The sequence below is a fragment of the Pleurodeles waltl genome, chromosome 3_2 (assembly GCF_031143425.1).
Source record: "Pleurodeles waltl isolate 20211129_DDA chromosome 3_2, aPleWal1.hap1.20221129, whole genome shotgun sequence".
Taxonomy (NCBI): Eukaryota; Metazoa; Chordata; class Amphibia; order Caudata; family Salamandridae; genus Pleurodeles; species Pleurodeles waltl.
The window spans coordinates 44,504,029-44,520,654 of record NC_090441.1 but is presented as its reverse complement, the minus strand read 5'-3'; the positions used below and the strand labels follow the sequence as shown (position 1 = coordinate 44,520,654).

General features: G+C 42.4%; 1 protein-coding gene across 5 annotated transcripts in view; it reads left to right on the top strand.

The window, feature by feature from the left end:
- The window catches only part of DTX2 (deltex E3 ubiquitin ligase 2), a 357,713-nt gene extending 346,848 nt beyond the window's left edge, over positions 1 to 10,865 (top strand). For 4 of the 5 annotated variants that reach the window (XM_069226713.1, XM_069226715.1, XM_069226711.1 and 1 more), the window contains one exon: positions 10,161 to 10,865. In XM_069226713.1, the coding sequence (XP_069082814.1) occupies positions 10,161 to 10,385 (225 nt within the window). In that variant the 3' untranslated portion in view covers positions 10,386 to 10,865. The remainder of the gene's footprint in view (positions 1 to 10,160) is intronic. The other variant, XM_069226714.1, reaches the window with a different exon arrangement.
- The last annotated feature ends 5,761 nt before the right edge of the window (positions 10,866 to 16,626 follow it).

The following is a 16,626-nucleotide window of genomic DNA, read 5'->3' as shown; positions in this document are numbered from 1 at the left end:
AAGATGCAATAGAACTAGTACCAAATCATCAGAAAGGATCAGGTGTTTACTCCCTGTACTTTCTCATACCCAAAAAAGACAAAACTCTAAGACCCATCTTAGATCTCAGAACCTTAAATCTTTACATCAAATCGGATCACTTTCACATGGTGACACTGCAAGACGTGATCCCCTTGCTCAAACAACAAGACTATATCACAACATTAGACCTCAAGGATGCGTATTTCCATATACCCATACATCCTTCCCACAGAAAATACTTAAGGTTTGTAATCCAAGGGGTACATTACCAGTTCAAAGTGTGGCCATTCGGAATAACAACAGCGCCAAGAGTTTTTACAAAATGCCTTGCCGTAGTGGCAGCCCATATCAGAAGACAGCAAATACATGTGTTCCCGTATTTAGACGATTGGTTAATCAAAACCAATACGCAGGAACGGTGTTCACAACACACAAAGTACGTTATAGAAACCCTTCACAAGCTAGGGTTCTCACTCAACTAAAAAAAATCACACCTACAGCCGTGTCAAATACAACAGTACTTAGGAGCAACAATCAACACAAAAAAAGGGATTGCCACTCCAAGTCCACAAAGGGTACAGGCATTCCAAAACGTAATACAGGCCATCCACCCAAACCAAAGGTTACAGGTAAAATTAGTAATGAAACTACTAGGCATGATGTCCTCATGCATAGCCATTGTCCCAAACGCAAGATTACACATGCAGCCCTTACAACAGTGCCTAGCGTCACAATGGTCACAAGCACAGGGTCAACTTCAAGATCTAGTGTTGATAGACCGCCAAACATACACCTCGCTTCAATGGTGGAATACTATAAATTTAAACAAAGGGCGGCCTTTCCAAGACCCAGTGCCTCAATACGTGATCACAACAGATGCTTCCATGATAGGGTGGGGAGCACACCTCAACCAACACAGCATCCAAGGACAATGGGACACTCAACAGAGACAGCTTCATATAAATCACTTAGAACTACTAGCAGTATTTCTAGCTTTGAAAGCATTTCAACCACTAATAACCCACAAACACATTCTTGTCAAAACAGACAACATGACAACAATGTATTATCTGAACAAACAGGGAGGGACACACTCAACACAATTGTGTCTCTTAGCTCAAAAGATATGGCATTGAGCGATTCACAACCTTATTCGCCTAATAGCGCAGTTCATACCAGGAATTCAAAATCAGTTAGCCGACAATCTCTCTCGGGATCACCAACAGATCCACGAATGGGAAATTCATCCCCAAATATTAAAAACTTACTTCCAAAGATGGGGAACACCGCAAATAGACCTATTTGCAACAAAAGAAAACGCAAAATGCCAAAACTTCGCATCCAGGTACCCACCTGCTCACTCTCAAGGCAATGCGTTATGGATGAGTTGGTCAGGGATATTTGCATACGCTTTTCCCCCTCTCCCACTCCTTCCGTATCTAGTAAACAAATTGAGTCAAAACAAACTCAAACTCATACTATTAGCACCAACTTGGGCACGACAACCTTGGTGCACAACACTACTAGACCTGTCAGTAGTGCCTCATATCAAACTGCCAAACAGACCAGATCTGTTAACTCAACACAAACAACAGATCAGACACCCGAATCCAGCATCGCTCAATCTAGCAGTTTGGCTCCTGAGATCTTAGAATTCAGACACCTAGACCTTACACAAGAATGCATGGAGGTCATAAAACAAGCTAGGAAACCAACCACAAGACATTGCTACACAAATAAGTGGAAAAGATTTGTTTATTACTGCCATAATAATCAAATTCAACCATTACACGCATCTGCTAAAAACATCGTAAGCTACCTACTACACTTACAAAAGTCCAAGTTAGCTTTTTCATCCATTAAAATACATCTGACTGCAATTTCGGCTTATCTGCAGATTACGCATTCAACTTCATTATTCAGAATCCCAGTCATAAAAGCATTTATGGAGGGTCTGAAAAGGATTATCCCACCGAGAACACCACCAGTTCCATCGTGGAACCTCAACATCGTATTAACACGACTCATGGGTCCACCATTTGAACCCATGCACTCATGTGAGATACAGTACCTAACATGGAAAGAAGCCTTTCTAATAGCCATCACATCTCTCAGAAGAGTAAGTGAAATACAGGCATTTACCATACAAGAACCCTTTATACAAATACACAAACATAAAGTAGTTCTACGCACAAATCCAAAATTCTTACCTGAAGTCATTTCACCGTTCCACTTAAATCAAACAGTGGAACTCCTGGTGTTCTTTCCAGAACCAGATTCTGTAGCTGAGAGAGCATTACATACATTAGACATCAAAAGGGCACTAATGTACTACATTGATAGAACCAAACAAATTCGCAAAACAAAACAATTGTTTGTCGCTTTCCAAAGACCTCATACAGGGAATCCAATATCCAAACAAGGCATTGCCAGATGGATAGTTAAATGTATTCAAACCGTTATATAAAAGCAAAAAGAGAACTGCCTATTACACCAAAGGCACACTCCACTAGAAAGAAAGGTGCCACCATGGCTTTTCTAGGAAACATACCAATGACTGAAATCTGTAAGGCAGCCACATGGTCTACGCCTCATACATTTACCAAGCATTACTGCGTGGATGTGTTAACAGCACAACAAGCCACAGTAGGACAAGCAGTATTGAGAACATTATTTCAAACAACTTCAAACCCTACAGGCTAAACCACCGCGTTTGGGGAGATAACTGCTTACTAGTCTATGCACAGCATGTGTATCTGCAGCTACACATGCCATCGAACGGAAAATGTCACTTACCCAGTGTACATCTGTTCGTGGCATGAGACGCTGCAGATTCACTTGCGCCCTCCCACCTCCCCAGGAGCCTGTAGCTGTTCGACGTTGACAAAAAATTAAACTTGTACATTTGTAAATCTGTAAATATATCACTTTTAGTCACATTATGTACATACATACTTACTCCATTGCATGGGCACTATTACTGTATACACAACTCCTACCTCACCCTCTGCGGGGAAAACTGTAGGAAAGTACCATCTTGCCTGGCATGTTACCCCCATATTTCACTGTATATATGTTGTTTTAGTTGTATGTGTCACTGGGACCCTGCCAGCCAGGGCCCCAGTGCTCATAAGTGTGCCCTGTATGTGTTATGACTAACTGTCTCACTGAGGCTCTGCTAATCAGAACCTCAGTGGTTATGCTCTCTTATTTCTTTCCAAATTGTCACTAACAGGCTAGTGACCAATTTTACTAATTTACATTGGCATACTGGAACACCCTTATAATTCCCTAGTATATGGTACTGAGGTACCCAGGGTATTGGGGTTCCAGGAGATCCCTATGGGCTGCAGCATTTCTTTTGCCACCCATGGGGAGCTCTGACAATTCTTACACAGGTCTGCCACTGCAGCCTGAGTGAAATAACGTCCACGTTATTTCACAGCCATTTTACACTGCACTTAAGTAACTTATAAGTCACCTATATGTCTAACCTTTACCTGGTAAAGGTTGGGTGCCAAGTTACTTAGTGTGTGGGCACCCTGGCACTAGCCAAGGTGCCCCCATTCTTCAGGGCCAATTCCCCGGACTTTGTGAGTGCGGGGACACCATTACACGTGTGCACTACATATAAGTCACTACCTATGTGTAGCTTCACAATGGTAACTCCGAATATGGCCATGTAACATGTCTAAGATCATGGAATTGCCCCACCAATGCCATCCTGGTATTGGGGAGACAATCCCATGATTCCCCGGGTCTCTAGCACAGACCCGGCTACTGCCAAACTGCCTTTCCCGGGGTTTCACTGCAGCTGCTGCTGCTGCCAACCCCTCAGACAGGTTTCTGCCCTCCTGGGGTCCAGCCAGGCTTGGCCCAGCAAGGCAGAACAAAGGACTTCCTCAGAGAGAGGGTGTTACACCCTCTCCCTTTGGAATAAGGTGTCAGGGCTGGGGAGGAGTAGCCTCCCCCAGCCTCTGGAAATGCTTTGATGGGCACAGATGGTGCCAATCTCTGCATAAGCCAGTCTACACCGGTTCAGGGATCCCTCAGCCCTGCTCTGGCACGAAACTGGACTAAGGAAAGGGAAGTGACCACTCCCCTGACCTGCACCTCCCCTGGGAGGTGCCCAGAGCTCCTCCAGTGTGTTCCAGACCTCTGCCATCTTGGAAACAGGTGCTGCTGGCACACTGGACTGCTCTGAGTGGCCAGGGCCAGCAGGTGACGTCAGAGACTCCTTCTGATAGGCTCCTTCAGGTGTTGCTAGCCTATCCTCTCTCCTAAGTAGCCAAACCCTCTTTTCTGGCTATTTAGGGTCTCTGCTTTGGGGAATTCCTTAGATAACGAATGCAAGAGCTCATCAGAGTTCCTCTGCATCTCTCTCTTCACCTTCTGCCAAGGAATCGACTGCTGACCCCGCTGGAAGCCTGCAAAACTGCAACAAAGTAGCAAAGACGACTACTGCGACCTTGTAACGCTGATCCTGCCGCCTTCTCGACTGTTTTCCTGGTGGTGCATGCTGTGGGGGTAGTCTGCCTCCTCTCTGCACTAGAAGCTCCGAAGAAATCTCCCGTGGGTCGACGGAATCTTCCCCCTGCAACCGTAGGCACCAAAGAACTGCATCACCGGTCCTCTGGGTCTCCTCTCAGCACGACGAGCGAGGTCCCTTGAACTCAGCAACTCTGTCCAAGTGACTCCCACAGTCCAGTGACTCTTCATTCCAAGTTTGGTGGAGGTAAGTCCTTGCCTCCCCACACCAGACTGCATTGCTGAGAACCGGGTCTTTTGCAGCTACTCCGGCTCCTGTGCACTCACCGAGGATTTCCTTTGTGCACAGCCAAGCCTGGGTCCCCGGCACTCTACCCTGCATTGCACGACCTCCTGAGTTGTCCTCCGGCGGCGTGGGACTCTCTTCTGCAACTTCGGGTGAGCACCGATTCACTCCACTTCGTAGTGCCTGTTCCGACACTTCTGCGGGTGCTGCTTGCTTCTGAGTGGGCTCCTTCTCTTGCTGGGCGCCCCCTCTGTCTCCTCACGGAGTTGGCGACATCCTGGTCCCTCCTGGGCCACAGCAGCATCCAAAAACCCTAACCGCGACCCTTGCAGCTAGCAAGGCTTGTTTGCGGTCTTTCTGCGGGAAAACACTTCTGCACGACTCTTCACGACGTGGGACATCCATCCTCCAAAGGGGAAGTTTCTAGCCCTTGTCGTTCGTGCAGAATCCTCAGCTTCCACCATCCGGTGGCAGCTTCTTTGCATCCACAGCTGGCATTTCCTGGGCATCTGCCCACTCCCGACTTGATTGTGACTTTTGGACTTGGTCCCCTTGTTCCACAGGTACCCTCGTCTGGAAATCCATCATTGTTGCCTTGCTGGTGTTGGTCTTTCCTGCAGAATTCCCCTATCACGACTTCTGTGCTCTTTGGGGAACTTAGGTGCACTTGGCACCCACTTTTCAGGGTCTTGGGTTGGGCTATTTTTCTAACCCTCACTGTTTTCTTACAGTCCCAGCGACCCTCTACAAGGTCACATAGGTTTGGGGTCCATTCGTGGTTCGCATTCCACTTCTAGAGTATATGGTTTGTGTTGCCCCTATCCCTATGTGCCCCCATTGCATTCTATTGTGACTATACATTGTTTGCACTGTTTTCTATTGCTATTACTGCATATTTTGGTATTGTGTACATATATCTTGTGTATATTTGCTATCCTCATACTGAGGGTACTCACTGAGATACTTTGGCATATTGTCATAAAAATAAAGTACCTTTATTTTTAGTATATCTGTGTATTGTGTTTTCTTATGATATTGTGCATATGACACTAGTGGTACTGTAGGAGCTTCACTCGTCTCCTAGTTCAGCCTAAGCTGCTCTGCTAAGCTACCTTTTCTATCAGCCTAAGCTGCTAGACACCCCTCTACACTAATAAGGGATACCTGGGCCTGGTGCAGGGTGTAAGTACCCCTTGGTACTCACTACAAGCCAGTCCAGCCTCCTACAAAAACAATCTAAGATGGAGTCGACGCCCATGCGCAATGGAGCCGAAAGGGGAGGAGTCCCTCGATCTCGTGACTCAAAAAGACTTCTTCGAAGAAAAACAACTTGTAACACTCCGAGCCCAACACTAGATGGCGGGATGTGCACAGCAGGTGAATCTGCAGCATCTCATGCCACGAACAGATGTACACTGGGTAAGTGACATTTTCCATATATAATATATATATATATATAAGTGCTGAGTGCAGAGATCTGATTGTAACCTACAGGTTTGAATTTCAATCGGGCCCACCAGCCTTTCAGACATCTGGGGTCCTTGCAATGAGTTACATTGCATTAGGTTTGCAGTAGCCCCGTGTTTTAAAGCGCCAAGAGGTCTTTCAGAGTGTGGCAAGCACTGATATGCATTGTCATCGGGACAGACACTAGACGCCGCAGGAAACTCTGCTGCATGAAAACATTCAAGCAAAAAGAACAAATGATTGACGGAATGATGAACAATGTGTACATTCACCCCCCATCACAAACATATGTGTTAAATCCTTTTTTTTTTTTTGTCCACCACGCCACCCCACTTTGGATGGAATCCAGAATCCTTGATACGGTTTCAGGGCATGGGAGACCTGGCCTGGCAGTTAATGCTGGACTGTTCCCAAGGGGAGCAGGGTCAAGACTGATATCAAGTTTCATAAAGGGTTTTCAAGAAAATATACCGATATCACAATTTAAGATATTAAAATGTCATATGCAAACTGGACAAATATGAACAAGCAGAGGCTGACATTAGTGAACATGATGTATGTGAATGAATGGAAAAACTAAAACTGAGAAGCCACTTTGGAGGAAATTAAATCATGGAAACCCAATTTTAAGGAAAGGAAATTTGAAGGAAATACAAATAAATAAAAAACTAAAGGAAATATTTTAAAGGAAAGATACTTTTTTAGGAAATATCTAAAATCACACCGTTAGGTGAAGATTAGGGGTAGAGAGGATTGTTGGCTTCAACGATGAGTAATGTTTTTTTTGTTTATTATTATTATTTTTTTTTATTTTATTTTTAGAGTTTTTAGGGTTCGGGGATGGGTGGAATTTAGAGGTGGTGAGGTTTTTTAGGGCTCAGGCATGTGTGTAGTTAAGGGTGGTGAGGTGTTTGTCACAGATGAGTGGAGTTTAAGGTTGGTGATGTTTTTTAGGGTTGAGGGGTGGCACATAAGGATGTTGAGGTTTTATATGTGGGTGGAGTTTAGTGCTGGTAAAATATTTTAAGGTTCAGTGATGGGTAGGGTTTTGGGGTGGTGAAGGGTTTTCAGTGTTGAGGGATTGGTGGAGTTTAGGGTGATGTGGGATTATAAAGGATCAGGGATAGGTGGAGTTTATATTTATAAAGTGGTTTAGGGTTCAGGGATGAGAGAGTTAGGGGTGGTGAGAATTTGTAGCGGTCATGAATAGTTAGTTTTAAGGGAGGGTGAAGGCTTTTTTATGATTCAGTGATGAGTGGAGTTTAGGGGCGATGCAGGGTTTTTAGGGCTAGGTGGGGGTGGGGTTCAGAAATGAGTGGAGTGTATTGGTAGTTGAGGGGGATTTAGGTTAAGAGATGGGTAGAGTTTAGGAGTAGAAAAGGCTTAAGGGTGGATGGAGTTTAGGGGTCAGAGATGGGTGGAGTTTAGGTACATGTTTGTAGATGGTGTTGGGGGTGGTGAGGGTTCAGGAAATTAAAAGCATCCAACGTAATTGATATTGTAAGAGATATAAATCTGAAATATTGTCCCTGAGGTAAAGAATTCAAATAAATACCTTCAACAAAAATGTTTCAGTAAATCAGACCTGCAACCACTTCATTTACACCATAGAAAATAAGTATGCAGATGCCAATTTTGGGGAAAAAAACTTTTATGAATTGGTTTATATTATGCCATTCATCCTGAAAATTTCCATTAAACCTTTTAGATTGAATGGTTTCTCTATAATTGTAGTCCATTAAATCATTTTTCTATGAAATAAAATACAGCCAGCAAGCATTTTGTGCGCATTTTCATGACCTCAACCAACTTAATCAGCTTGTAGGACAGACAGTGGTAGTAACAACAGATTATGGTGGCAGGACAGGCCTTCTTACTTGTCGCCTGCCAGGCAGAGTTTTCTACTGACCTCTCTCCCATTTTTTTTTTCAATTTGTCTGCCAGTTCCTAACAAGGTTCTTTGTTCCATTCATTTGGGACATGGATGGAGTGTGCGTGTGTGGTGTGCAGCTAATGTGTGTATGATGAGATGTGAGTGGAGATCTTGTTTTGTGTGTTGCTACTCAGAAATCCATTTTGATCTCTTCCTCTGGAGTGTTACTTAAGATAGAATTCGGAGATGGTTAAGACAACAATGTAAGTTCGCAAAGAATTCTTTAGGCCCTTTTATACCAGACTCCAAGGTGTGGAGGGCAGGAGGTGGAGGGTTCTTTTGAGGAAAGTTACATGCCCTTTCCTGCCCATTGCTTCTCAACATTTTATAAAACTAATTATTTCCTGTGACTCCTGAAATTGTTCCTACAGAGCTTAATGAAGAATTCGTTCTTGCGTGCTTGCTGTGAACCACCTAATGTGAACTACAATATAAATGGAAACAAAAGAGATTAAAAGACAAACTGCTGGAATTTTCATTGAAATGGTGCATCCGAGGATGGTGCTGCTGGGATGCCCATCGGTTTCCTTGAGCTACACGTGTGCATCCTTTTTACGCATGTTCAGCTTTCATTTTATATATACTTTACTTTGATTTTTTTTTTTTTATGCTTCAGACAAATAATTTTATATGTTAATCTTTTAGTCAGTATATAATAATAGAGAGTTTGTGCTATCAGCTACTTCTGATGATCTCAACAGTTTAGGTTCGAAATGCACCGAGTTGTTTGTCGGATTCTTCATAACACATTGAAAGCTATTTACCTCGAAAACAATAGAATGTTGTTAAAGCCATTAATTTCACAGGATTAAATGAACTGTGTGATGCAGTATTGTTGAAAGTTATTTTGTTTGCGATTGCTTCCAAGTTGGTGTTTTCACAAGTTGAATTAATTAACCGTATAGATTACCCATGGTGTTGGTACTGCCTCCTTATCTTAATCCTGACTTGTGTTTGAGTAGGAGGGCAAGCTGATGGCACATGACATAGCTCCCAAACTGATTCAAATTGGAGAGCGCTGTTTGAAATCGATATTTGGAAGGGACACCAACCAGATACCAAATCAGTATCCATTTGAAATCTGATTTTAGGGTCGGAAAATGTTTTCCAACTCCTAAAATAGGATTAGTGCGCAAGACAAAGTATTTTAGTTGTCACAGTTGCTGATTTGGAGCGTCTGCGATGGTTACAATGCTTAGTACATCCAACCCATAGCCCACCAGCAGAAACAAATCTCTTACTAGGAATCCATCTTCCCTCCCTAATTAGTTGCCAAAGCTTCCAGCAGCATTTTCGCGCCAACATTCTATGTTTTATCACATTCTCTCAGTAGCCACACTTCAGCTCCACAATATGTTCACACAGCCTGTGCATACAGAGACATGTCAAGCCACTACAGTTGGTGACGCAGACCCTGACTCTTTCAAATGGCCTTGTCATGTGGTGGATTGAAATAACTGTTGCATGGGTTTTTCTGATCCAAACTCAGTTATACTGATATTCCCAGTTCTCAGTATGAACTATAATGGAGCATACATTTGTTCTTCAATTTACCTTGTGCTACTGATGTGGCAACCTACTAAAATTCCATAAGACCACACAGGGGAGGGGGAGCATTGCTATGTGATATTATGAATGGTGCATTATGGGCCTGATTTAGAGTTTGGCGGATGGGGTTACTCTGTCACAAATGTGATGGATATCCCTTCCATCGCATTACGATCCCATTATATCCTATGGGAATCATACGGTGGATGATTTCTTCTGTATTCTCAAGATAGAACTGCATTACTTGTTGTCCGCGGCCTCCATGACTCGCTCCTTTGTGGCAGTTAGGACTACAACCTAATGTATTTGATTTGCATAGGGAAATAATTTGTAAGTACAGTGTTTGTGAACTTTAAGCACATCAGAAAGTGAGTTTCTAAGTCTCAATCTGTGTTTTTTTTTTTTTTTTGCCACCAGGTTCTGAACCTTTTACGAGTGGCATGGAACCGGCGTCTAATTTTCACCGTGGGTGTTTCCAGTACCACAGGAGAAGGTGACACTGTGGTGTGGAACGAAATCCACCATAAGACTGAGATGTGCTCAAACATCAGTGGACACGGGTACCCTGACCCCAGATATCTGGACAATGTGCTGGCTGAATTGGCAGCCCAGGGTGTCACCGAGGACTGTTTGAGCAAGTAACGCTTGCTTAACAAAGTGCAAAAGGCTGGTTGATCACTCAAGTTTTTGGGTCTGATACTTGTTGCCTTAAGCTTTTACATCATGTTGAAAGCAATAGCGAAGCATCTGGAAGCCACACACTGTTTGCAGTCTAGCTGTGTGTTTAATTTCAAGGGAAGAGGGGTGATCAAGGGGCATCATTGACTTTTTTTCACAACGTCCTTTGAAAAATATTTGAGTTTATATTAAGAAGAAATTCTGGATTCACCTTTCATACCCTGCAGTCCATATTTGCTTCTTTTTCCTGGTCCTCTAGGATGTGTGGGTGACCAATTGACTCAATTGAGGGGAATCTCTTTGTTGCGAATGGACACGTGGAGGATCAGAAAGGACAAGGAGCAAGTATGGCGATATCTTTTGAGCGGCGCTTTAATCTTTTGTACTTAATACGTCCTCATTTTCTTATATTAATTGGTTAAATAAAGAGATATATTAATTATTCTCAAGCTTTATCCAAAGTGAAAACGCAATGTAATCGCAGATATTAGTGGTCTCTAACAGTTTATCAGTCGTTTGCACACATCCATTGAGCAGGCAGTCGCTACAAAGCAGCCATGTGGACTGAGATGAGCTGAGGTACATCCCTCGTCATTTCACAGCGGGGAGAGCAGTGCCTCTGTCTTCAGACTCTGCTGTCCTATTCAAAGTAAGGTTATGCTGACTTTTTTTTTATGAAGGGAATCTGTTGATATGATGTGGCGCCACTCTATACAGCTTTGAATGTGATTAAAATCGAGCATTGAAGTTCTAGTACAGTGCACTACAGTATAAATTACGTGCCCTTGCGGTCCAGTCCGCACCTTCTGAAATTACAAGACAAGACAGAAGGTACAAATTACATGCATTCCTCATTAATTTGCCTCTCTATTAGCAAATCAGAAGGTTACAATGTCCTCAGTCACTTGTTTGGCATCATTATTTTATCTCCTGCAACCACTTCATTATGTTTCTTTATTAGCTGCTGTTACTAGAAATATATTACCTTTTTTCTTTTACTTTGGACCTTGAAGGACAGAGATTTAATTTACATAAAATGTTTGATATTCAAGATCTGGTCAGTTAATCTGATTTTTTTTTTTAACAGCATCTGAACATGTTTTTTTAAATGTACTGCAATGCGACAGGTTGTGATATTTGTTAGTTGGGAAACTGTTTATTCTGAATAGAATAATGCGTCTTTGGAACATTTCACACAGGGCATAGCCTAGCATCTCAGGGTTACTTCAAGGGTTCACACACAGTAAACATGTCCCTCGCGAGCCATACTATATCAGCCAGACCGTCTTATGGTTAACTCACGTTGCGTATTGTGCAGTCCAAGATATTGATTTGTCATCCGGTAGAATGAGAAATTACAAACTAACCAAGGCAATAAATTTGCTACACCTATGTGAAATATTGGTAGGGGGGACTGAAAATAAAATGAGGTGCTGTGAGCAGGAGGCAATACAAAATATACGTATTTAAAAGATAAAATATATCAAGACCAATCACGAAATGAAGCCCAGTGCAAGATTTGTTTCCTTGTTTTGTGCATTAGCCCACTGCCATATGCCAGATCTTCAATAGATTTCTTGGTCCTCACTGTTAATGGAGGCGGATCTTCTTTCCTGAGTATCTGTACGAAATGTAACACAAGGACCGGAATAGTTGCCAAACCAATGAAAACTGGTGATTGAAATGGCCACAAATTGGAGAAAAAACTAGTGCTCAAAATGGCTGGCATGAGAAAAACTAGATGGAATGTGGCTCAAAAAAACGCTTCACCTTGTTGAACCCCACCCACAGAATGGAGATTCTTAACTAGCTTCAGAGAAAACATCAGAATGAGTGAAACCAAGCGTTTAGTGAGAGTCTGGGATACCATTAATTGTGCACGCCAGAACCAACCCCTTTATCTCTGAATTTTAATGCTTAGAACAGATTAAATATGTTATCCCCCTTTGATCTTGCTGTCAGATAGTGAATAGTTCCACTGTATGGATGTGTTTTGCAGGACTTCACTCGCCAACTAATGTAAGGACAGAGAAACCCATTGCTGTTGCGGGGGAGTTGAAGAATAACATTATGTCTCTGTTCATGGTTTCAGCATCTGGGGAAGCTAATTTCCGACCCAAGTGACTTGCATCATCACAGGTAGTAGAATTTTATTCAAGGTGGGCTTGTTACCTGCTGTATGTAAATGTGGGACAGAAATTCCTAGGGAAACAAAGCAAGACCCTTGTGAGGGTGAAGTGCCCACTTCTCCATGCTGAGGACTCTTTCCCATTTTGAAAAGGCACCAGGACGTAATCCTGAACCTCACTCTCTCCTTAGCGAAACCATAGAAGATTGCAGTAAACCTGGCTTTGCCTTACTGAGGGCTTTGAGATTCTGAGCATTTAGTACTCAGCAGTGCCAGCTCTACCAAGTAAAAAAAAAAAAAAAAAATCAAAAGATTTGCTAGATATCCCCAATCAAGTTGGTAGGTTGAGCTATGTTAACATTAAACTCTCATTTATTTTTTTCATTATAACAGAATGAAGTTAGGCCTATATGCATCTAAATTCAGGTTACGCAATGCATGGCTTATGTATTGGTACTTCACGATGGAGTTTTTTTGTCTTTTAGGAGTATGTGCATATATATTTTATTGCTATTGCTCCAGCCACATCACACTGAGTGGATAGATTTGCAGAGTTGCAATCAGATCTTCGTTTGGTCTTAATAGCCTAAACTAACCACTGTCCGGACTCTTTCCTCTCCCCAACATATAGGATTCCAGGATAGTTTATTCAGGACTAATACCTCAGTTCAGCGGGAAGGGACGGTGGGGTTCAGCAACAAAACACCAAGAGAGAGGTGGCCTCCACAGACTTTTTTCTGTCCATCTGAAATGTCTCACAGTTTGAAAGAAGTTGCATCCGATGACCTGTCAGATACTTTACTGGATTCCAGTGGCGTCATGCATTTTCTTACCACTGCATATCCAGCTGCAGTTGAGACTCCATAGCAGTGCCTAGCTGATCAGTGCTGTTCATTTTCAGGTAACTGGGAAGACAGGTTGGCCTTCATGGGAGTGGCAATTCAGTCACTTCCGCTGAGGTGTTGATCATATAACCTTCTACAGGATGTTACATTTCATCAGAATGCTCTGTCGCAGACTGTAGTTGTGGATGCACATCAGCTAAGCACAACCTAAACAAGTAGGGAGGGACTCGTTCCAGCGTGCTGTTAAATGAGAATCATTCTGTAATTTGATAATTGCCAACTAATTCTGCGTAACAGCAGCTCATCTCCCAAGAATTCATAATTCTGAAATATTCTTCCTAGGGAAGATTTTTCAAGAAAATCATAAGCAGGTGTTAAATGAGGTGCTGCATGACATCTTTTGCAACTAGGGTTTCTCCAGATAGAAGTGCGTTTTGGGCATTTTTGGTTTTCTGTGTTTGCAAACAGATTTACGTTTTATTAACAGCACATTGAGGAATGCCCTTTTAATGGGCTGGTCTAAAGACGTTTTTGTACTATGATACTATTATTTCATTAACTATTCTCGAAGTAACAAGGAACAACTCCGATAATACAAATAGCCACAGAATATCCTTCTCAGTGGTGGTTCACTATCCTCACATATTTCCCTGAAAATCTATACAGTATGCTCCTGTGCAAACTATATATCCTGTTTAAAATCAAAGGCCATATTTTGCATTTCAACCTCCATTGTTGAGCTTCTTAGCATCTCCACCAGACTCCTACAATATGGACATTTGAATCTATCACAAAATTACATGACTAGACATCTATTCACTAGGACCTCCTACGCTTTCAGAGGGAAGAGGATCTGCATCCAGAAGAATATCGATTGAACCAGATGCCCAATAGAGGTGGTACTTCCTTAGCAACTCTATGTGGCGAAAGCTGGGCTGCTGTTTTCTTCGATAAAGGTACATCTTGCAGCCATTACTGCTTATAGAAAATGTCCTTCACCATCCTCTTTTCAGAATCTGTTATAAAAGCTGTTCTGGAGTAATTAAGAAGGTTATTGCATCCAATCGGAAGACATTCACCTTCATGAGCTTAATGTGGAGCTCTAAATGACGATGTGCTCCACTGTTGAACCAAGTCATAAGGCTACTTTACTACATATGTCTCTGAAACCAGCTTTACTTGTAGCGGTCAACGTCTGCCTGTAGGGTTAGTGTGATTCTAGCACTATATTGTAATAAGGCACATATGGTTTGCAACAAGATTAAAGATATTATGACAGGTTAGCCCAAAGATATTGTCAGACTTTCATGCAACTCGTACTACTTCCCCACAAACCTTTTTCCAGAATCCTCTTTCTCCAGCAGAGAGGGCTTTACATTCTCTGGAATGTTTAAACATTTTCGAAGTTCTGCCTGGACAAAAACCAAGGTCATTAGACAACCAGAAGATCTTTTTGTCAATGATGGTCCCATGTGATGGGATTAACAACTGCAAAACAATAGAACCCTGTCTGCTAAACCCAGAGCTCAGTTTACGAGGGGTGAAACAGTTACTGTTGCATTACTAATAAACATATGCTTTTCAGAAGTATATAAAGTGACCACTTGGAGGTCCATGCATACCTTTACACGACATTGTTTTGACTCGAACTGCAGAGTAGATTCCATGTGGGCCAAGCAGCCTTATGGAATCTTCTTGGGTAGCTTTATTCTATTTCTTTGTGTCTTTCTGCACCCTTTGTAAGGATGGGGTCCCTACTCCTTTCAGTTATTGTGATTATTCGTCTTCCTAGAGAGAAGCAATAGTTACGTGCATGTAATGGTAATCCTAGTCCTCCTCCAAGGGAATCTTCATTATTATAGGTATAAGCAACCCTTGCTTCTCCCCAGAGATGGAGGCTGGCTACTATTCAGTCAGGATCCTAGATTTACATAGGAGAATTGGTTTGTCATTTGTGGGCTGCAAACCGTTTAAACCTTGTCACTTTTTTTTAGCTATTAACCGGCTCTGTTTTTAAAATAGGCAAATAATGAGAATGAATTTATGTAGTCTGCAATAAGCTGGTAAAAATGCGTGTGTAAAAATTGCCTTTTCAAAAATGAAAAACTGCAGAGCATATTTTCTATAAGAAGTGCTTTGGGATCTTGCACACAGGCAGGACTGTTTAATACTTATGGCTACATTGAACATCCCCCCTAGGAGAGATCTAGAATTACAGGTGAGCGTAATTTGTTTGCAGCCTTAAACATTGGCGTGTCAGAACTCTGTTTTTTCACCCCTCTTAGCTAGACTCACAGGTGTTGCAAACTCTTAAACGTAGTACAGAGTAGAAACTCACTGAAAACACATTTTATCATCATCCAAAACTTTTTAATATATACAATTCCTGCATCCTGCTTACCAATAGAATACCACCTTCACTGATTTGTAAAGGAATCCCACACACTGAATTGCATTCTCAACTCTATTTCCAACAGTTTTCCAAAATAAAGTAGTAATCCACATAAAACATATTTGTAAACATGTTGGCTTGTTAAAAGTAAATGGGAAAGATAATCTAATGACCTGAGGTTCCATGTCCTTAAGACAATCAAGGTTAGCCTTCCACTGACTTGTAGGCAAACCATTATTTTATTTCTCAAATATGTCCTGTCTTGGAAAAAGAACTTACAAAGGTGGAGTTATTTGATCAAGCTGCAATTTAGAAATAACTTCCAGTCTTTCTCCCAAAGTGAAAGCTTTTGATACTGTTGGGATGGAAAATGCCCCCGCATAGTTATGGACGGGCACTCGTGCCCGAGTGCCCCAGCTGCATGGATATCTGGATCCTTAGTACTGATTTTTGGTCATGGGAGAAAATGCATCATGTGTGCACCTTGACCTAGGCATGACTCATGGTAACGCGGTATTGTTAGAGCAGAAAGAGGTCCCCAAGAGCTACCCTCCTAGTGTTGGAGGGATACCGCCAGGGGTTAGATGATGCAAGTGCAGTGGTGGCAGCATAACCTTTTTGTTTTTAGTAAGAATCAATAGTGTGAACAGGCCTTTTTACCTGGGTCACAGGAGTGGCGCCTACTGGCCCACTCTTGTAAAATTCTGCTGCTGTGTACTTAACTTACCAGTGGCCTACATGATGACTGTGTGTAGTGCTGGGCAGCGTGTGTAAAGTGTGCATGCTGGAATGTATGTGTGCATGGTACATAAAATGGAGATCAGTGGTTTCCATTTTGGA